Consider the following 23814-nt stretch of genomic DNA (forward strand, 5'->3'; position numbering starts at 1 on the left):
TTATTTCCATATTAGTGACATTTTGTGACCTCAGGAAGAAAAGGAGCATGGCTTATCCTCAGGAAATAAAAGGCATTATTGTTAGTCTTCCAAAAACATCACAAGATTCTGATGTGTCAGCTGGAGCCGGCACTGTTCACTAAGACACTTACATTGGCTCTACTAGTTATGAGGAAGTATGACTGAATAAAGCATTTCCCCACAAGGGTAAGTGACCATAATGCAAATCAGTTAGGTGACTACTTAGATAATTAAATAGAAAGTTTTATTGGCTGTTTTCTAACAAGAAAGGATGAAAAAGAAGAGAATGACTCATTACTCAGAGGTGAGACAGGCTCATCCATCAGCATGGCAGAGTTTGCTAAGACAGCACCAGGAAAGCAATGAATGTATCCAATTGTCTTACATCTTCTTTGAAGAAGAATGGATTCCCCCACCCTCATTTATGGCCTGCAAGCTCTCCGAGGTGCATTCCTTGCTGTTTCTCTGCTGATACTGTGTTTCACGTTAGAAGTAATCGATGTCCCTTTTAATAACTTCGAGTTGACCAACAATAGGTCATTACTTCATGGTTAATCAACTGATGGCGCTTTATACAATGATTTATTTCAGGGTTAACAACAATTACTCTATATTCATGCAATGAAGATCCAAAGTAGCAGGGTGTCCCATTTTGAGCATGTATATTTCAAAGTTACATATGGAAAGGGAGACAATGCAATTCTCCACATAGTTCTAGCTCACCTGCCAAATGTCCTCTTGGCTGAATCTTTGATCTGAATTTGGATGATAGCGTGGGATCGAGAGGAATCTGCATTGACGCTAGTGGCCCCAGTGCTGCGCTCCTTGCTGCCCTTTAAGATCACCTAAAAATAAAATGCATAGAATGACTTTTCTTTGGGAGAAAACAAAGTCCTCTGGCTCTGGAAAGTTGGCTAAGTAAGCAGCAGAGACCAGGCATGTAATTTTGTTAGCACACTGCAGTGTTCAATGTCCAGGTGGAAGTGTGCCCAGACACTAAATCATACAGAGAAAGTACCAATAGCAGTGAGAACAATGTGGAATACTAATCTTGTGGGAGAACAGTCAATGGCTCAAGAGCTAATTTACTTCTTAATCTTATGCACTCTTTTTAATATCTTTGATGGATCTAGCCTAACCAAGATTCCCCAGGGCAAAAACTTGGCTCCAGAGCAAGGTCGTAGAGCCTTTCATCTATCTTAGTAACTGGAGTAAAGGACAGAAATACATCACAGAATGACTGATCACATCCACCTGCTCTACCAGGATGCAGGGATGGAGGAAGCCAAACGTGAAGTTCAGGAACAGGGAAATGAGTTATTTCATATGTCTGTAACTCCCCTTGACACCAGTACTCTCTGACCTCTGCCTGGAAGTCAAGACTAACTCGGATCTTTTGGTCACAAAGGAGTGGAGGAAGGGAGAAGTCTCAGGCCTCCAGCCTCCAAGCAATGAAAATATAATCATATATATGAACATGTTACCCTGATTTAAAAAAAAATTCAGACAGGGCCTCACAATGTAGCCGATGGCTTCCAACTAGGCATATTCCTTACTCTGCCTCCCAAGTACACTGGTCATAGGTTTGTGCCATGGCACCAGCTCTGCCACTCTGATTTTGGACAGAGAGAGAAGTACTGATTACAAAGAATAAAAATAATTTAATAATTATTTGAAAGAATCCTCATAATAGTCTAATGTGACTTAAGAATAATTACTATGCCAAATTTACTGTTGAGAAATTCAAAGGTGGCTTCTCATAGTCAAATAACTGTCATGTGGTGGAGCCAAAGCCTACATTCAGAATATCTGACTCCAACGTCTGTGTGGTTTCTACCATGTGCCCACACTGTGAGCACTTCAGATAAACTTGTTTATTTCACAGTGAATTATGAGTAAGAAAGTCCTAGCTGATTTCCTTCCCCAGTCTCTCAGAATTTTAATTTGTATCATGTTGAACATAGTCATGTTTTCTACATTAAGAGTCCAAATATTGACAGAATCAAATTCAACAAGCTTCAAAATACTGTATCAAGTAGGTGCAGGGGCTTTAATTTTCTTTCTTTTTTGGTTTTTCGAGACAGGGTTTCTCTGTAGCTTTGGAGCCTGTCCTGGAACTAGATCTTGTAAACCAAGATGGCCTCAAACTGGGATTAAAGGTGTGTGCCACCACCGCTGGGCAATTTTATTTTTTTAAAACTAATTAAAAATAATTTCTGGTAGAGTGCTTGTGCTAACCCCTGGTTTTGAATCCAACACTGCACACCCCACAGTCCTAGCCCTTAGGAGGCAAAGGTAAGAGGATCAGGAAGTCTAAGGCCATCCTAAGTTACATGGTAAGCTTGGCAGAAACCAATCTGATACACTTGAGGTCCGGTTTCAAAAAACAAAAAGAATTCCTTACTCTTAATCCCAGCATTTGGAAGGCAGAGGCAGGCAGACTTCTGAGAGTTCAAGGCCAGCCTGGTCTACATAGTGAGGCTCTACCTTAAAAGAAAGAAAGAAAGAAAAACGAAAAGAAAAAAATGAGTCTGTGGAGATTAATTTGACTGAGTCCTAGAATGCTATAAGTAGAGTCTTTACAGCTTGACTGTGGTGGGAATTCAGAGGACCAGCAACACTGACAGGAATGCAGGCAGTAAAGACTGTCTCACAAGCACACTACTGGAAGAAGACTAGAAGTCATTTATTTTGGCAAAGAATTTGTCTATATTTTGTTCATGTCCAGAAACTTTGCAGAAGCTGAATTTAAAGGTGATTGACTAATTTGACTTGAAAGTTCAAGAAAGCATAGCGTCCAAGCTGTAGAAGTTACCACTGTTTTCAGCTAGATTTATGGTAACGATGAGAAGCAAAGAGCAGGGGATTTTAAAAACATATACTCTGGCTAGAAAAGGAGTGAGCTGAAAGCTGTGAACAAGGAGGGTGGCTTATTAAACAGAATAGTGCCATTAAAAAGCACCAAGCGCTGGGCGGTGGTAGAGCTCACAAGACCATGACCAGACATGGTAAGCTCATGTAGTAACTTTACAAAGACAGAAAGAACTAACATCTATATATAAATTTCCAAAATGAATGGTTCCCTTCATCAGAATTTCATGGGAAATATAGCTTTATAAATTGTTACAGATGCCACAGGCTCCTTAGTCCACATCAAAAAAGAAAAGAAGGAGCCGGGCGGCGGTGGCGCACGCCTTTAATCCCAGCACTCGGGAGGCAGAGGCAGGCGGATCTCTGTGAGTTCGAGACCAGCCTGGTCTACAAGAGCTAGGTCCAGGACAGGCTCCAAAGCTACAGAGAAACCCTGTCTCGAAAAACCAAAAAAAAAGAAAAGAAGGGGGAGTGGGAATATGAAGGACAACCAGAGTGCCCTACTTTGTCTGGCCACAAGACTTTAACCACCAAGCCTTTCTACACAAAGGTCAAAGCACAGTAAACACCTGATGTGCATGCCATCCTTGTCTGAGAAGCAGTGATACTGTTTAGTCTATACCGTCCACACCCAAGTGAGAGTCACCTAGGGATGCATCTTCTTGTAGGGATCTTTACAGACAAGGCAATGATAAAAACATGAGCAGGTATCACAACTCTTAAGAATAAAAACCTGTGTATTGGGCTATAGAGATGGTTCAGTGGCTAAGACTGTTTGCTGCTCTCGAAGAGAATCGAGTTTGGTTCCCAGCTTCTATACAGATTGGGGCGGGGAGCTCCCATTCTCCATAACTGTAGTTCCAGGGTACTGATACTTTCTGGCCTCTATGGGTATCTGCACTCACATGGCATACATTCACACAAACACATTGTGTGTGTGCACTGGTGTTTTGCCTGCATGTATGTCTGTGTGAGGGTGTCAGAACCTCTGGAACTGGAGTTACAGACAGGTGTAAGGTGCCATCTGGGTGCTGGGAATTGAACCCAGGTCCTCTGAAAGAGCAATCAGTGCTCTTAACCACTAAGTCATCTCTCTATCCCCAAAAATAAATCTTAAAAAATATAAAAAGCTATTAGAATGATTTAAGGAAATCTCTAACTGACTGACCCAAAGTTAGTTAAAAAACAAAGGGTGAGATCACCACTCGCTTTATTCCATTTCTTAATCTGTCAGTCTCCTTGGATATAGGACTTGGAGGCATTACGTGTCCTGGCACTCCTTTTGTCCTCAAATAATTTTCCTTGCTCGGCTTGCTCTTTTTATTATAAGTCTTCATTAGAGTTAACACTAGTAACCAGAAAACAGAGTCAGGCTGTTTTAAGATGTCTTCTACCAATAAAATTTATCCAAAACTTTAAAAAAAAAACAAAAAACCCACAAAGGCTGGAGAGATGTTTCGGCAGATGAGAGCACTTGTTCCTCTTGCACAGGACCCAGTCTCAGTCCCCATTGCATATACACATGCAGGTAAAACACAAAGTAAATTAAACTAAACAAAGTCTTTTTTTTTCTTAAGGTTTTTTTTTTTCCCTTTTCAAGACAGGGTTTCTCTGTAGCTTTGGAGCCTGTCCTGGCACTAGCTCTGTAGACCACACTGGCCTTGAACTCACAGAGATCCGCCTGCCTCTGTCTCCTGAAGACTGGGATTTGAGGTGTGCGCCACCACTGCCTGGCTGGAAGAGCAGTCTTAACCTGTAAATCACCTCTCCAGCTCCCCTAAACAGTCTTTTAAAGAATAATAAAAAAATCTTGAGTCCAAATATGGTCAATATGTCAAGGCAGTTAGTTAGTTCTTCATAAGGGCAGAGTAGTCCTGGTGTCTGCACTGCTGAGGTCAGGTAGCCAGAAAGACCTGGAAGGACAAATTTCTGAAAGAAAGGAGAATCCTGTTGTGCAGGCAGTATCAGGTAGCCGTGCTGGAATGAGTGTGAGGTTTATCTGAGGGTACCACTTGAAGATGACACTTTAACAAACACATGGGTGATACCTGAGTGGGTATGAACACCGACATCTGAGAGAGTATAGGTGTAACATTCAAGTAGGCAAGTACTATGGTTTCAAGTCAATAAATGTTTATGAGAGTAACTGTGTCAGGTATCCATAATTTATGTTAACTTTCCACCTGGATCTCTGACATCTTTCTGATTGTAGTTTTATAGACTAGGGGATCAATGGCAATAAAACAATAACAAACTAACAAACATAAACCAAGTTAACAAACAAAAACCTTTATGCTTTTTTAAGGAACAATACTTTAGGATAAAACAATGCCACCGGGTGGTGGTGGTGGCAGCAGTGGTGGCGCACGCCTTTAATCCTAGCACTCCGGAGGCAGAGGCAGGTGGATCTCTGTGAGTTCGAGGTCAGCCTGGTCTACTGAGTGAGTTCTGGACAGCCAAAGCTACAGAGAGAAACCTTGTCTCGAAACAGACAAACAAACAACAGAAATATATTTGTACATAGATCAATAAATTTGAACAAGAAAAAATAATAATCAATTAATATTGTGTATCACAGAGACAGTGTATGTGCTAAGGATACCATTTTATATATTTCTGCAATGTTTAGATTTAACAGTGAACAAATATTATGTTTATTATAGCAAATGGATACCTTTTAATAAAGAAGCAGACTTTCAAAATTCCTTTGGAAGGATACACAAAAACTAATAAAATTAGTTGCCTCGGAAAAAGGGAATGGAAAGGGTATTTTCCAATTCTCTGGATTTTGAGAGCATGTGAAAGTATTCCTTATTAAAATTTTATTTAAAATAAGAACACTTGCCTCTAGCAGCTTTCTCCTAAGCCCACTGAAACATAAAATATAATCACAGTCTTTGAGAATGGCCCAAGAGCATCTCTGCCACGCATTCATTTCTGCAACATGCCCTGCCTTCTACACTCAAGGGCACTATCTCACTATCTCAAAGGCTCTCTTCAAAAGGTGGCTCACATTTTACAAAGGTGTGTGGCATCACTGCCCTCAGCATTTATCTGAGCCATCACACTTGCTAGGAAGCAAAATGAAGTGTTTACCCTGAGTTGAGGCTGCTGTGGGGTGTAAGGAGAAGGACGAATTACCTGTAGGAGGAGCTCCACACTGTCCACTTGGAGCTCTCGAAGGCCAGCTATCTGCACCACGTGCTTGCTATCTTCTCTTGCGAAGAGCCTGCAGATGAAAAGCTGTGGTTGGTATGACAGACACTGGGTTGTATCTTGCTTTCCCAAAACATTCTACAAAGTCTTTACATAGTGGTTTTGCCATTAGGATGGGATGGATCTGCTTTCCCTCCCCAGCCCTACCTTCCTAAGCGTCAGCTTCAGACTACCGTGGTGGTCCTTCCTTGTTGTAAACAAATCAGTATCTTTGATTAAAATCAAAAGAATTAGCATAAAATCCATACATATTCCAAACCAAGGACAGCACAGTCCTGGCTAGTAACCAGTGCAATGGAGGATTCAGGATCTTTGCTGTCTAATCAACTACAGCTCTAGCCTCTACCTGTTAGCTGCTCTCCTCTTCTCTCTTATGGAGAGAAAACATGTGGTCCCAGGAGCAGCAGCAGCCATTCTGTATGGACAAAGAACTAGCTCCACAATGAAGGTAACAAATGGAGGGGAGGTAGGGCAGAGGGATGCAAAGCAACCCTGTCATTATCCCTGAGCAATGGAGCAGAAAAGCCCTGAATCCTCCCTAGCCTTCCAACTTATCTGAGCCAATGATTTCCCTAAATACAGTAGGGTGGGGTTGTTTTTATAAATTTGTAACAGAAGGAGTCCTGATGCATATTTTTGTTTTGTTTGAGACAGGGCCTCACTATGAAATTCAAGCTGGCCTCCAACTTGTGAAAGGATACAAATATAGGACAGTAATTTATATAATTCATTAAAGAATTATATTCTGAGAAAGCTTGATATTCTGTCTCTTCATAAGAACACATACATAAACATGCACGCAACAATTACATATATAACAGTGACTTTTACTTAAAAGAAGTAGGCATTATGACTAGAGAGCTTTGGGGGATCGGGAGATGAGGCAAAGTCTCACTGTGTAGTTCAGGCTGGCTTTGAAACTGTAATCCTCTTATCTTAGTCTGCTGAGCACTGGCATTACAGGTCTGTGCTACCATGCCTGGGTAAATTTTTTCTTTCTTTCTTTTTATACTGAGGATTGAATTCAGGGCTTTACACATGTCCGGTTAAGTGTTCTACCACCCAGCTACAGCTTCAGCTTGGAAAGGGCTTTTAAGGAGGGTTCCTGGGGTTGAAAGAAAAGCCATAATTGAGCTACATGGAGGTTTAAACACCATTACAAAGATGGTGACTGAGGACAGTAACTCTCGCCCAAAGGATTTACAGAGTAGCACTGCTTCCGTTTGACATCTATGTTTCAGAGATGGATTCTGAACACTGTATTTTCTCTCAATTGTGACACATGGGCATACCTACTTGTTGGGATGGTAACAGTGCACCTGCTGGCTTCTTCAGTCATGCCACTCAATACCCTAGTGTCCTCCCTGCTGGAGCCTTTCCTATCAGTAAGAACCACGGTATCCCAACTGCACAGGAACTGTCCGACATCCTACTCCACTGCTTGCCTATAGCACAAGAACTTAAATGTCACACTGGACTCCTCAGGCTTGCACACCTTTGCTGTGGTGCTGGTCCAGCATTCCTAGCCTTCCACCACGCTTAACTTTCCACTCAAGTATCAGGTGTAGTACACGCTGGTGACAATCCTTTACCTTCCGACCTCCCTCTCACCTTCCTATGCTCCAGCTTCACAACTTTGTTGCTTGCTGTTCAGTTTAAGTCACATGTTCCCACCCTAACCAAACTTTATTCTAGGCATACTAATACACTTCTAGATTACTTTTATAAAAGCAATAAGCTGGGGCTGGAGAGATGGCTCAGAGGTTAATAGCACTGACTGCTCTTCCAGAGGTCCTGAGATCAATTCCCAGCAACCACATGGTGGCTCACAGCCATCTGTAATGAGATCAGGTGCCCTCTGCTGGTCAGCAAGCATACAGACAGAACAATGTATACATAATTAATAAATAAATCTTTAAAATAAATAAAAGCAATAAGCTGAAGGCTGATAACAATTAAAAGTTGAAGGTAGCCAGGCGGTGGTGGTGCACGCCTTTAATCCCAGCACTTAGGAAGCAGAGGCAGGAGGATCTCTGCAAGCCTGGTCTATGAATTGACTTCCAGGACAGCTAGAGCTGTTACACAGAGAAATCCTGTCTCAAAAAACAAAACAATACAAACAGTTGAAGGTGGGACAGTGGGACAGCTCCCACCACCAGACCTGACAATCTGAGTTCCATCCCTTAGACCAGAGGTTCTCAACCTATGGGTCACGACCTATGGGGGGAGTGCTGAATCACCTTTTCACAGGGTTCACCTAAGACCATCAGAAAACACAGATCTTTACATTACAGTTCATAACAATAGCAAAATTACAGCTATGAAGTAGCAACAAAAATAATTTTATGGTTGGGAGTCACCACAACATAACATGAGGAACTGTATTAAAGGATTGCCACATCAGGAAGGTTGAGAGGTACTGCCTTAGACCCACACAAAAATAGAGACAGAAGAGAAATGACTCCTAAAGTTATTCTTTGACCTCCACATCCCCATCATGTCACATGCACACTTACACACATATACATACGCCCACAAAATAAAGAAATCAAAATGTAATTTAAGAGCACTGGCTACTCTTCTGGAGGACTCAGGCTGTTTTCCAGCACTCACATGGAAACTGTCTGTAACTGCAGTTTCAGGGATTCTGATGCCCTCTTCCGGCCTCCACAGGCACCAAACATGCATGCAGTACAAAGGCATATAGGTAGGCTAAATACCCACACACATAAAATAAAAATGAATCTAAAATAAGTTGAATGTGAAGAAAAAGGCATTTTTTGACAATTTCAGAAAACTGTCATTAAATTAACTCTAACATTTAAAGGGAAATATTTAAATAAATGTTGATTTCCTGACATTCTGAAATTATCACCTTTTTCACAGGAAAAAAGGGGAGGAGTCTTGGTAGGCACTAAGATGTTATTATTTTAAAAACATTAATGGAAACTGAAGCTGTAGCCCAGGGGCAGATTGACTGCAAACGTGTGGGTACTAGGTTCAACCCCCAGCGCCGAAAAGATATTAACTGATGGCTAATTTACATTTTTCTCTAGCTGAATTAACAGTTTAAAAAATATGTACCGAGCTAAGCACTGCGGCAAAAGTCTTGAATCTTATCACCTGGGCAGGAGAGTAAGGGTGATCACAAGTGCACAGCTGCCCAGGCAAAGCAGAAAGTTTTATAGCAGACAGGACTACACAGCCAGACAGCCTCAACACAGAAAACAGAAGAAAGGGGAAGAAACAACATCCTATGCAAGAGACTGTCATTTCACAAAAATGCCTGTCATCAAAGTCATGTGACCAGAGTGATTCCGTGGAGCTCTGGCTCAAACAGAATGATGTAGAGACAAACAGCTTCTGACTAGTATCCAGTACCGTTTTCTTCTATTTAGGAGGTCATACAGTTGTCCACAGTAGATCTCATAGAAGCTGATCCACACAAAGAGGTTCCTTTTTGGCTGGGATACTTTCAGCTGCCTGAAGATATCTTTGGCGGCCAGAGCATACAATCCTGGGTTTTGATGAGTTCCTATCATGGTATAGGTTTTCCCAGCACCTGTTTGTCCATATGCAAAGCAAGTGGCATTGCCTCTGGGAGAAGAATAATTAGAATTACTTATAAATATTTAAAGAAGTGATAATTTACATAGAGACATTTAATGATGTCAGGAAGAAACAGAATCCTTGAAGAAATCTAGCATATAATTAAGAAGTCTTATATTATGAAAACACAAAAAGTAAAAACATCCTCAAACCGAGGTATGTTTTCTTAAAGGAATTATTTTACAGAACTGATAATACTATATAAGATAACTATTGAATATAAAATAAGGACTTTGAACACCACTTGAGCTAGAGATACAGTTAAGTTGGTAGAATGCTTGCCTTTAACATAGGAGGCCATGAGTTTGATTCCCAGCATCACACACACACACACACACACACACACACACACACACACACGCACACGCACACGCACACACACACAGCAACAAACACCAACTTTCTATTCTACATAAGATGCTTAGATGTATCCTAAAAACTCTTCTTTTCTTTCCTTTTGTATTCTGTGCTTTTCTTTTGTTGTCTTGTGACAGTTATCGCTGTAATCCAGGCTGGCCTAGAGCTCTTGGAGTTCACCCTGTACACCAGGCTGACCTTGAACCTGTTTTTTCCCACCTTAGCTAAGAGATTCCAAAGTTCAAGTTAATTACAAACACATATTTATTCTGAAAATACTGACAAAATTAAACTACTGAGAGTTTCTACTTTTCTAGGAAACAGAGAAACAGTATCTCCAGTGTAAAGGAAATTTTGTTGCAAATTTCTCAAAGTTTCGTAAATCTACGTTACAACATAAATTCATATTTAATTCAAAAGAACTAGAAAAGCATCCATGTATTAGTAAAGAAATACAGCTTATGGGGAACAGAAAACTAAAGGTAAGAGAAGGAATAAATCTGTCTCACCCATTGAACACATGCTGAATGAGCGGGTGAGCAGTCTTCAGGTACACATCTCGATTGGTGCATGCCTCACCAAAGACTTCATCAAAATAAAAAACATGCTGAAAAATAAACTTGAGTTTTATAGAAATACATTTGCATTTTCACCACCATTTTATGAACACATGGGAAAAGCTAAACATATTTCTTTTTTTAAAAAAAAGATTTATGTATTTATTATATATACAATTATGCCTACAGGTCAGAAGAGGGCACCAGATCTCATTACAGATGGCTATGAGCCACCATGTGGTTGCTGGGAATTGAACTCAGGACCTTTGGAAGAACAGCCAGTGCTCTTAACCGCTGAGCCATCTCTCCAGCCCCCAAAGCTAAACATATTTCTAAGCAATAGTAACTGACAAGTGCAGAGAAATGAATAACCGGTAACTGTTAAATGACAATGCCTTTGCTTTCCACCTGTCCTTATACGTTCTTACAGTGTAAGAACTAAAGTAAACAGCTTTTGTTCTCTCGGAAGGAATGTAAACTGACAAACGTTAAGAGTGAGTCAATCCTCTTGAGTCTGAGAGAGGAAATGAATTCTATAAGGATTATCTAACAGACTAGGTAACGTCGATATATATGAAAATTTGTGTGAATTTTAGGGATCAATTTTCTTCCGTAGGTTACATAGCTTAACTTGTAGCTCACAAACATTCACTGTTAGCTGATGGATGTAACAGGAGTGTGCAGGAGCTCAAAGATAAAGACATTATTCCACCCCATTCCTGAAGGTGCTGATCTATATAAACACACAGATGACCTATCTGATTTTTAATAGCAGAACTTTAAGAGATGGTTTGGGTGAGAAAAATGAACATGCATCCTGATATTTGCCCCATCTTCAGTGTCTCCTGATACTCTGAGTTGGATTATTAAGTATTTAGCTATAGGGAAAGTCACAATTTTTGTTTCAATGGATCTGTTTGATTATTTTTATTACTATTTGAGACAGGGTTTTATATGTCCCAACTGACTTTGAAGCTATAAAGCCAAGGATGACCTTGAACTTCTTATTCTCCCGACTCTGTCCTCCAAGTGCTAGAACTACATGACTGTACCACCGTGCCTGATTTATGTGGTGTGTGGATTAAACCCAGGATTTCATGCATGCCAAGCAAGCTCTACCAACTCTACCAACAAAGCTGTATTTCAAGCCCTATTTAAGCTGTATTTCAAGCCCTATTTTTATTTTAATAACAACTTCTGAGCAGCTATAGAAAAACTGAACAGAAAGCAGAATTTCTGTATACACCTTTCAAGTTCCTTCTATTAAAATCTTGCCCACTAGAGGAGGGCGGGTATAATTCAAGGGAAACATTTCTCTCACTGGGAAAGCTGTTGTGAAAAGGACTACTGAGACTGGCTGGGGTGGTGTGAGAGGTGGAGATGGGAGAAGGAAGGAAGATAGTATCAGAGAAGCATAAGCAAAAGGTCAAAGAAAGAAAGCATAAACAATTAGCTGTTTAGTTATGTTTAGGAACAGAGAATTCCAGTATGATCAAACTCAGGACCCTGGTAAGCAGAAGAGTGACTTAGACTATGTGGTAAGGGGTCTTGGGACATTAGCCTTAAAGGAATTAGCAGAAACAATGAGGATAAAGTAAAGAATTCTGCAAAAGAGAAGGATAATCTGAGCTACTTCACTGGAAGATTAACCTGAGTTTACAAAGTGACTAGATTGTGACTAGACTCCAGCCATTCGCTGGTGAAGTAAGAAGGTTCAAATTAGGTGAAAATAATGGGGAAACAAAAAAATTGGCAAATGACTGGATATGACAGAAAGGGCTATAAATAAAAAATCAGAGTGATCTAGAAAAAGAGAGAAAAGACTTCATTACACTGGGTCTGGAAAGCAATAATTCAATAACTATAGTTTTTGAATAACTTAGAAGCTTACCATGATGGTAACATAACTACCCCTGAGTAAGAAATCTTGGTAATTTCACACCGACTAGCAGAATACACAATGTAAATTGTGTAAATACACAATGAGTGAGATTAAGGCCTATCTTCTGCTACATTTTCAACCTGCTCGAATTACTTACTAGAGATAACTGTATAGACCAGAAAACTTCGGCAGATTTAATGAGCTCACTCTACCGCAGGTTCAACTGTCTTTTATTCCATTAGAGTGAAGTGAGATCACTAGAAAAGAAATTAGATCACAGAGCCATTTACAAGGTCACCAAACATTAGAAAGTGAGAGATCCATCTACAGAATGAAAGAAAGATCTGGGCTGGGCTGGGGATGAAGTTCAGCTGGTAGTAGAATGCTCTCCTAACATGTAGAAAACCCTAGGGTCATTCCCTCCCATGGAGTAAAAGCAGGGGCAGCTGCAGATGCTTATAATCCCAGCACTTAGGAAGTGGAACCACGAGAATCACGAGTTCAAGGTCACCTCAGGTACACACAACCGGCTCAAGACTGGCATAAGCTGTGTGTGTGTGTGTATGTGTGTGTGTGTGTGTGTGCTGGGGGTGGGTGGGAGTTGTATACATACATGTAAGTGTTCATACAGAGACCAGAGGAAGAGGACTTCAGGTGTCTTCACATATTATTTTTCTGCCTTGTGACAGACAGTTTCATACTAAACTAAAAGCTTGCCATTTCTAGACTGGCTGGCCAATGAGCTCCTGGCCAGCCTTGGTGGCATACACATTTAGTCCCAGCACTTGGGAGGCAGAGGTAGGTAGATATTGTCAGTTCCAGGTCAGCCTGATCTACAGAGCGAGTTCCAGGACAGCCAGGGCTGTATAGTAAGACCTGTCTTAACAAACACCAAAACCAAAATGAAACAAGAAACACAGGCCTTTTGCTGAGATGGTAAATCCTAGAGTCCCCATAGAGATTTATTTTACTAATGTAGATGAGTGTCTACTGTATGTGTAGAATGGAAGCCAGAAGAGGGTGTCAGATCCTCTGGATCTGGACTTAGAGACCACTGTGACCTGCCTGATACAGGTGCCAGGACTGAACTCAAATCCTCTGGAAGAGCAGTGAGTGTTCTTCCACCCAGCCAACTCCCTAGAGCCCTGTAAACATCTAAAAGGCCTAGCTAAGCATGGCAGGACATGCTTGTAATCTCAGAACTTGAGTTGCCAAGGCAAGAGTATCACAAGTATACAGCCTGGGCAGCAGATTAGGCAGTGATACCTTCCCTCAATAAACACATAAAATATTTTTTAAAATTGGAAAGTAGGGCAGAGCTTGGATGCAGCTCAGAGGTAAAGTATTTTCCTAGCATAGGTGAGGCCCTGAATTGAATTTCCAGTATTTGATGGGTGTGTATGTGGTGGCAGTGGGGGTGTAAAAGTAAAACAAAAAAGAAAATAGAACAAAAAAAAAAGAACTAGGAAAGGAAAATAAGTTTTTTCCCCACTTTTGTGCTTGTATAAAATTTTTAGTAAGTGGCAGACATACTTGATTTGAAAAGATAGGATATTTAACTATGTATACAAATTTTTGTTTTAATCCCTGAATAAGTTTCAAAATAAACCTAAAGAATCTAGGATTACTTTCATTTAGCACCAAGTTCTATACAGACTTTCTTTTAAGGAAGGAAAAAAGAGAGGATGTAAGTCCTTCCAATATTTTTATATCATAGCGTTGACAGGTAAGGACTCTGACCTATGAGATCAAAGGTCCAAAGTTCAACAGCAGAGAAAATACTATGAGATCTATGGATATTCAATAAATATTGATCAATGGCAATGACAAAGAAGTAAGGTTATTGTGTTTGGGGATAATGGAAAAATACAAAAGATAATATGATGCCTCCTGGAGGGAATTACTGTGACTGAAGCATCATTAAGGAAGTCTTGGGTAGATGGTGATTGGGCAGAGCGATTACTCTGGCTATAGTAGCCATGGAACTAACTAGCCTTACAACTAATTGGTCATTTAGACTATCTTCAAAGTAAGTATCTCCCACTGAAACCTAATAGACTGTGCATTGATCAACAATCAATGAAGCTGTTAAAATGATTGGGCTGGCTGTACAGTGGCCTAGTAATTTATTGCCCATAGAAAGACTATTGGATTACTCGAAATGTCACTGTGAAACTCAATTTTTGGAAGAACAATGCAAGTTTGAAAGAAGGCGTAAGTTTCAACAATTTGACTTCAGTGCTAAAGAATTTACTGCAATAGAATAGTGTCTCAGCTGACTAAGGTGAACTGTGAGCACATCCCATTAATCACCACATTCTTCTCGGTACCAATCACTGGGTTTTGCAAGAGAACAAGAGAAAGAACCAGTGTTCAGTATGCATGTTTATGGAGGCAGACTCTTTTATTCATAGTAATAGAAACCCTGAGTTCCAAAATACTTGTGTATATGTACAGGTGTGTACACCTATGTGCGCACATGGAAAGGCCTGAGGTTGATATTGGGAGTCTGTCACTCTGAATCTCATGTTTTGAAAGAGTTTATTTCCCTAAACCTGAGGTTCATCAATTAACTAGACCAGCCAGAAAGCTGACCTCTTGTTTCCATCTTCCAGTGCTGGGGCTAAATTGCTCAACTTATTATGTGGGTACTGAGAGTCTAAACTCAGCTACTTATGCTTGTGCAGCCAGCACTGTAACCACTGAACCATTTCCTTAGCCCCTAAGATTCCAATATCTTAATATACTACAGATTATATGACTTTCCTTCATTTGTGGAGTTCGTTACTTCTCTATGAGAATTGGTGCAAGGGTACTTGCTAGCTTGGGATAAGTTCTTTTCAACATCAAACTGTTTTTATAGATAGTTTGAAATTTTTTTATGTATCTGAACAGTATTTTATGAAACTCTTACACGTTAAATGTGAAAATATATCCCTAATAATATATTACCTATAATTAAATAAAGAGCTGGACATAATGGTATTCAATTCCCAGCACCCACATGGTAGCTTACAGTTGTCTGTAACCTCACTTTCAGGGAACCCCAACATCCTCACAAGGACAAATTTGCCTCACATGTAGACAAAACACTAGTGTTCATTTAAAAAGTTAAAAGCTAGCCGGGCGGTGGTGGCGCACGCCTTTAATCCCAGCACTCGGGAGGCAGAGGCAGGCGGATCTCTGAGTTCGAGGCCAGCCTGGTCTACAAGAGCTAGTTCCAGGACAGGCTCTAGAAACTACAGGGAAACCCTGTCTCGAAAAACAAAACAAAACAAAACAAAACAAAAAAAAGTTAAAAGCTGGGTGGTGGTGGTGGCACACGCCTTTAACCCCAGCAGGGGAGGCAGAGACAGGTGGATCTCCACGAGTTCAAGGCCAGCCTGGTCTACAGCCAGCCGGAGTTCCAGGACAGGCTCCAAAGCTACAGAAGTCCTGTCTTGACAAAGCAAATTAATTAATTAATTAAAAAATAAACATGCTAAGTAAATACATGGTAGAGCTTCATTGCATAATACAGGAATTATGGTTTTCCAACTATGTATATCATGACCACATTACATTTTTAAAGAATGAAGGCCCAAAGTATCAATAACTCAGAAAAGCAATCAAGAGCTGAGTACAGCGGCACATGCCATTAATCCCAGCATTTGGGAGGCAGAAGCAGCTGGATCTCTTTGAGTTCTAGCCGAGGTGAGATCCTGTCTGAAAATAAATAAATAAACAAACATTATAAAAAAATCAATACCTGAACCAGAAACTGGATTTTAGAATGATCATTTAAACATAAAACTGGCAAACTTGATAATACTAGTTTGAACCATAGTAAAAGATCCTACCTGCAAAATATATTGTGTGAGGTCAACTGCTTCTTTTTTTTCATGTACAAGCAGAGTTTCTTTATCTTCTACAGTAATAATATTAACTTCTCCACGACGAACTTCCCTTACACCTAACGGCCGTTTTCGAACACAAACTCTGATTTTCTCCATTTCAGTCCAAGGATTCTCTGAAGTGATCTGTCTGATATATGTTTACAAATAGACTTTAATTCTTAATAAAAGGATTAAATTACTTAAATGGTCAAGTATCAGCACACTTTGAGTATATTTAACATACTTATTCTCGGGTTTTGTTTGCTTGGTTTGTTGGTTTTGTTTTTACGACAGGGTTTCACTTTGCTACGTGGCCCAGGCTGGCCCCGTCTCTCTACTCTAGCCTCTCAAGTGCTGGGACTACAGGCATGTGCCACCACACCCAAGTTCTAAGACAGGGTTTTGCTACTGTCGTGCAGGCTAGCTTGGAGCTTCTGTTTCTCTTGCCTCCACCTGACGTGTGCTGTGATTAATAGGCCTATACTACCACACCAAGCTCATTTAAACAATTCAGCAAAGAGAAAAATTTTTACCGGCAAACCTCTGGTTTTCATCTCTGACCTACACCACCTTACTCTTACAATACAAAGGAAAAAAAAAAGAAGGAAGGAAGGAAGACAGACAGAAAGAAAAAGAAAGGAGAAAGGAACAGGCTAGTGACTAAACTGTAGCTCTAAGATTTGTACAGTTGATGCTGGGGAGCAAATCCAAGGTTTCATGCATGCCAAGTAAGCACTCTATCAACTGGAAGACATCCTCAGTCCCTACATTCCTCTTAAAAAATTCTACTGGTTTACTAAGTGTCTCGAATTAGGTGGTAGGTGTCAATGTACTTTTCCTCCTATTCCTCAGATATACTCAATTTCTCCAAATCCTATTCCTTTCTCTGTCTGTCTGTCTGTCTATCTGGTGTGTGTGTTGGGGTGAGGAACACATGCGCACACATGTGTGCACGCACAGTGTGTGTGAAGAGGTCAGGGAACAATCTTATTTGTCTTTTCTCCTCAGGAACTGTCCACCTTGTTTTCTGAGACAGAATTTTTACTTGATTTAGGGCGAGCATCAGGGATCCACCTGTTTCTACACTTCAGTGCTAGGATTACAAGTATGTACCACCATACTGGCTTTGACATGTGTGCTGGAGATTGAACTTGACGTTATGCTTGCATGGCAAGCATTTTATAAACTGATATGAATTCATTCATTACAATATAGTCATGTATTTCTTCTCAGAACAGTTTTAAAAATGGTCATATCTACTACTACCTCAATCTCCAATTCAATGCATTCTTTCAGCTAGCCTAGCACCTGAAGGACTATTCCTCGAATCAGGGATAAAACACTAATAAGGTTTATTTGCTGAGTTTCATGTGATAATGTTATCTAAGAACCAATCACTTATAGAAACTTCTCTAAAACTAGGTTGTAAGACAATAAGATCCAGGGGCTGGAGAGATGGCTCAGAGGTTAAGAACATTGCCTGCTCTTCCAAAGGTCCTGAGTTCAATTCCCAGCAACCACATGGTGGATCACAACCATCTGTAATGGGGTCTGGTGCCCTCTTCTGGCCCTCAGGCATACACACAGACAGAATATTGTATACATAATAAATAAATATTTGAAAAAAAAAGAAAATAAGATCCATTTTCATCTTAATTTATTTTCATAAAAATCTTATTTTCAGCTGGGCGGTGATGGCACACACTTTTAATCCTAGCACTTGGGAGGCAGAGGCAGGCGGATCTCTGTGAGTTCAAGGACAGCCAAGACTGTTACACAGAGAAGCCGTATCTTGAAAAACAAAACAAAAAAATAATAAAATAAAATAAAAAATTTAATTTTCTGAGCCTTCCAACTGGCTGAAAAATTATTTTTTGTCAGGATCTAAATTAGTTTTACTACAAAGAAATTTTCCAATAAATTATAGTGCTTGATTTTAAGACATCTTAAAACACGTTTTATTATTTTAATTAAAATATGAGACTAATGTATCATTTGAGGCATGAGACTTAATGAGTATATGGGGAATTTATTGTTCTCTCTTTTGCATATGTGCTTAATTTTTCACAACAAAAGAGAGAATATTTTAATCTATTATTTTGGAATCTATTCTACTTTTTGGTTTTATATTATTATCTGTTCCTTTATAAAATCTATTTTTTTTCTCTTTATGTTTTACTCTAATCCATTATTTTAAAGAGGTTTCTGGTCAAAATCTCTTTGATGTTAGCATTAGTAGCCTAATCATAAGAAGCTAATCAAAGAGTTTAGACCTTTTTATTTTTGTTAGGTTTGAGACGGGCCTTACAATGTGTCTGAGCGTCCACAGTGCTGGGATTACACAATACTACTACGCCCAGCCAGTCATTTAGAGTTGTGCAGGAATTCTAGGGGAGTCAAATGGACAAAAGGTCTCTAGTTTGTGGTTTTTAAGTTAAAAGACAAAAATGAAAGTGTGTTCTTTCCTAGTGGGTGTCTTCTGGTTCATTTGTTTTTGAGATAGGGTTTTTCTATGAGGCCAAGGCTGGCTGGGGCTCATCAGCCGTGTGTCTGTCTTGTGAGTGCTGGGCTTGCTGTGTGACCCACCATGCCTGGCACAAATGGCTATGCTTGTCATCTCTTACCTTGCCCTCTAATATCTAAGAGCCTCCAGATATCTTAATTATCTTCATACCTAGAGTCAGAGATCACAGCTATTAATATTTATAGAATAAATGTAATGGCAATATTTAAACTAAAATATGCATTCTAAATCATGATGGATTTAGTAGTGGAAAGTAGTTTTTGGTTTTTTTAAAAAGATTTATTTATTTATTTATTTATTTATTATGTATACAACATTCTGCCTCCATGTATGCCCGCACGCCAGAAGAGGGTGCCAAACCTCATTACAGATGGTCACCATGTGGTTTCTGGGAATTGAACTCAGGATCTCTGGAAGAGCAGCTAGTGTTCTTAACCTCTGAGCCATCTCTCCAGCCCCTATTTGTTTTTTTTTCAAGACAGGGTTTCTCTGTGTATCTTTTGCTGTTCTGGAACTCACTCTATAGACCAGGCTGGAATTAAATTCACAGAGATCCTCCTGCCACTGCCTCCCGAGTGCTGGGATTAAAGGCATATGCCACCATGCCCAGTGGAAAGTAGTAATTTTATATATAATTCTAATTTATATTTTTCTGTGTTGATCAACTAAGACTAAAATAGCAAAAAAGCTTGCTACTTTATCTTTCATATTTACAACCTATAATTAAAGAAGAAAATAGCAGCACTAAATCCTCTGTGCTCTGCTAGAACAAGTATCTCAAATTATTTATTTATTTATTTTGATTTTTTGAGACACGGTTTCTCTGTAGCTTTGGAGCCTGTCCTGGAACTAGCTCTTGTGGACCAGGCTGGTCTCGAACTCATAAAGATCCACCTGCCTTGCCTCCCGAGTACTGGGATTAAAGGCATGCACCACCACCACCTGTCTTAAGTATCTCAAATTATTATAGGTACTTTCACCTATAAAACTAAGTCACCTTGGAGTGGGAGAGATGACACAGTGGTTAAGAGTACTGGCTACTCTTTCAGAGGACCCAGGTTCAATTCATTGCACCCATATGTGATTCAGCGTTATCTGTCTATAATTCCCAGGATATTTGACATGCTCTTCTGGCCTGCATGGGCACCAGACACACATGCACACATGTAGTGTAAAGTCATACATGCTGGCAAAACATTCGTAAACATAAAATAAAAAATTTAAAAACCTAAATTACCTAGTTTGGGAGAATGAAAGAACTGATCATGAAGTACTCTGGCACTTTAACAAATATAAGACCAGATGTAAAGACTTTATCTTCCCACAGGAAGTAGGGGTGTACATCTTTAATCCCAGCACTCAGGGCAGAGACAGGATCTCTGTGAGTTCAAGGCCAGCCTGGTCTACAGAGTGAGTTCCAGGACAGTCAGGGCTACATAGAGAAACCCTGTATTCAGGAAGGAAGGAAGGAAGGAAGAAAGGAAAGAAGGAAGGGAGGGAGGGAAGAAGGGAGGAAGGAAAGAAGGAATTTATTTTCCTGTAACTCATATCCATTACTTTTATAATAACAAGTAATATATTTTAAAAGAATATATTTTCTAGTATATCATTCTTAGCATTGGGGACTATTGAGAATTTCACCTTTCAGGGATCTTATTTAAAATTCTATCTTGAAGAACTAGGTGAAAATAGCTTACTGTCATTCTGATTCACAACCTCTGATTGCCATCAAAAGGTCTTACTCTTTGTAATCACCAAAAAAATCACCTGTTTCTCCAGGGCTGAATTAAAAAAAAATGCAGTCAAAATTAGGATCCTATTTCAATTGTGCAGATAACCTAAGTGCTCAAAGAACTACTTAATTTAACTATCTGCTCTTTGGCCTTAAGTAAGCTGTAAATCATCTGGTTGGTATGAACTGGATGATCTTTAAAAAAAAATCCTGCTGGATGGTGGTAGAGCATGCCTCTAATCCCAGCATTCAGGAAGCAGAGGCCAGCAGATCTCTGTTGGTTCGAGGCCAGCCTGGTTTACAGAGTGAGTTCCAGGACAGCCAGGGTTACACAGAAAAATCCTGTTTCAAAAGACAAACAAATAAAATCCTGTGAATTGTGTGATTTTTTTTCATTGTAGAAGGCCAGTTACTACTTCGCTTTCACGAATATACTGTGTGTACAGTCTGCGAGAGGATGGACAGCAGGCCCTGGTAAGTAGCAGCTGTTTGTTTGACATACATGAACAATATCAGTTTTTTGCTTCGGGAAAGTTCCAGTTCCTCATTATTCTGTTTCTAACCACTTACTTCAATTATTAATACAAACTTTGTTAACATTCATATGTTACATTCATTTACTAGGAATAGAGAGTAATTGCTCTGCTCTGTCATGAAGGAGAGATTTGTCTTTGCCTCTCCCAAAAATGTAAAAATAAATTATTACCTGACACAAGAATGAGGTATTCCATAGTTATACCCTGAAACATGAGAGACTCTTTGAATCATGGGAATATCACTGTTTCCTAGTTTTGGAGAAAAGTAACTTGATGTAAAGAGCGCAGCGTCAGTTTCTGTCCCCACGAGAGCATCAGCAGCCGAGGCCTTCAGGGTTCTTATTTTTGTTTGGTCCTGGGAGTCATCAGGTAGCATGTGTGCCAGCACTTTCAGGTAAGTGGATTTCTGCTCCTCTACAGGTAAGTCTGATAGGTTGCATGTTTCATTGCTGGCCGTCCTGGCTTTGCTATCAGCAGGAGAATCAAAATGCAGTTGTCTTCGTGGGCCAGATCTGAACTCCCGACGCTTAGTGTACATGTTTGTTTGAAGAGGATTCTCTGGGCTACTGAGGGCTTTATCTTCCTCCTGCATAATCTTAATGATTTTGATAAGTTGGAAAAGACGTTTGCGGTCGTTCATGTCATGGACTCCCAATTTGGAGTAGTCCTTCATTGTAACCTTTGCTAATTCATCTATTTTCTGAAGGCCAAGCGCAGTAAAATGAGGATAATAGTGTGCAAGTTCAGCTTCACAAAGACATTCATATAACCAGGAGGCCATTTTTGTGACTAGATTTACATGAACTCTGAAGAAAAAGAGAAAAAGAAGTCATCTATATAGAGTAAACAGAATATATTCCTTTACAAATGAAAACATAAATATGCAGGAAAATGTTTCTCATCTCAGGTTTCCTAGGAATGTTTCTTCTGGAATGATTAACTGAACAGCAGAGTCTATAAGCAAAGCTGCTTTATTACAGCAAATGAAGTAACAGTTGTAATTTGTTTATCTGTTTAAGAATGTTTCCTAATATATATTTAAGTAAATATATGGACACAGATATAACATAAAGCACTTACTTATTGCTTGGGAATTCCTTCTAACTTTGCAGTGTCTGCTTAACAGGCAATACACTGCTGAAATCTTGTTCTCAACCACTGATTGTAGCAGGACTAATTTTAGATGTTCAACTCGGCGTCAAGGCATGTTGCACAACTGTTTCCTAAGATTAATGAACAAAGGCTAAGAAGTCTTTCAAAATAGAAAGCAGAATAAAATAGTGACCACAAGGAAAATTAACACAGCTCGAAGAAAACTGCATCGTTTATCTGCTGAGTATTGTAAGCTAGGGAGAAGTAAAAACAATCAATTCAGAATCAACTCACTCAGTATTTCAGATAATTCTAAAAGGTGATCACAGATGTCAACTGAACAGAATATCAATCAAATTTTTTCTAGAAAATTAATACTACAGTCACTTTGGACAACTACACAATATAATTCTTAAAATCAAAAATTTAATTAAACACTAACAGGTAATGTGGTAATAATACAAAATCTTTGTCTATTATAAGTCAGAATTCTAAGTAATTCTCAATTATTCCTGTTAATCAAGCTCAAGTTCCTAAGAATATAAAAAATAACTTTAAATTGCATTTTAAAATATTTAACCAATATTTTAAATGTGTATATGTGTGTGAATGTACATGTAAGTATGTGTGTGTGCTCGTGTGCACAATTATACTGCCAGAAAAGGGTGTTGGATCCACTGGAGATGGAGTGCTAGAACTTGAAGATGAGTCCTCTGGAAAAATAGTACATATTGTCTCCTCAGCCTCTGTTTTGTTCATTTGGGGGAGGGATTTCTATCTGCCTCTATCTGCTGTTGTCTGTATAGCCTGTATAGCCTAGGCTGGTTTGGAGTTTGCTGTGCAGTCCAGGGGGTTAGCCTCAAATTTGTGGTAATCCCCTTATCTTGGCCTCCCAATTTCTAGGATTACAAGCAGGAGCCACCATGCCTAAACATTTAAAAATTTAATTTTTTAAAAAATTATTATTTATTGTATGAGCATGAGTGTTTTGTCTGTATGTATGTCTGTGCACCACATGTGTGCCTGGTGTCCAAAGAGGCCAGCAGAGGACGATGGATCCCTTGGGACTAAAGTTACAGACTAGAATTGTGAGCTGTCATGTGGGTACTTGGAATTGAACCGAAGTCCTTAGCAAGAGTAGCCAGTGCTCCTAACTATGGGGCCATCTCTCCAGCCTTTTTTTTTTTTTTTTTTTTTTTTTTTCTTTTTTTGGTTTTTCGAGACAGGGTTTCCCTGTAGTTTCTAGAGCCTGTCCTGGAACTAGCTCTTGTAGACCAGGCTGGCCTCGAACTCAGAGATCCGCCTGCCTCTGCCTCCCGAGTGCTGAGATTAAAGGCCTGCGCCACCACCGCCCGGCTTCTCTCCAGCCTCTTATATTTTCTTTTTCAAAATGGTCTAATCCTTCAGAGCTTCCAAAAATCAAATAATTACTGAAGAAATGCTTTCATTTTCATTTATTTTTGTCCTTTCTAGGAGAAACAGTGTGTGTGTGTGTGTGTGTGTGTGTGTATGTGTGTGTGTGCGCGCGCACATATGTGCCCG

The 23814-nt window shown here is 39.7% G+C and overlaps 1 protein-coding gene across 1 annotated transcript in view; it reads right to left on the reverse strand.

The window, feature by feature from the left end:
* The window catches only part of Kif24 (kinesin family member 24), a 34526-nt gene extending 12565 nt beyond the window's left edge, over positions 1-21961 (reverse strand). Inside the window, exons 1-6 of the mRNA XM_038347936.1 lie at positions 21351-21961; positions 16353-16536; positions 10584-10681; positions 9490-9705; positions 6034-6121; positions 745-866 (exon numbers count right to left, since the gene is read on the reverse strand). Of these exons, the coding sequence (XP_038203864.1) occupies positions 745-866; positions 6034-6121; positions 9490-9705; positions 10584-10681; positions 16353-16536; positions 21351-21961 (1319 nt within the window). The remainder of the gene's footprint in view (positions 1-744; positions 867-6033; positions 6122-9489; positions 9706-10583; positions 10682-16352; positions 16537-21350) is intronic.
* Between the last annotated feature and the right edge of the window lie 1853 nt (positions 21962-23814).

The sequence above is a fragment of the Arvicola amphibius genome, chromosome 11 (genome assembly GCF_903992535.2).
Source record: "Arvicola amphibius chromosome 11, mArvAmp1.2, whole genome shotgun sequence".
Lineage (NCBI taxonomy): Eukaryota > Metazoa > Chordata > Mammalia > Rodentia > Cricetidae > Arvicola > Arvicola amphibius.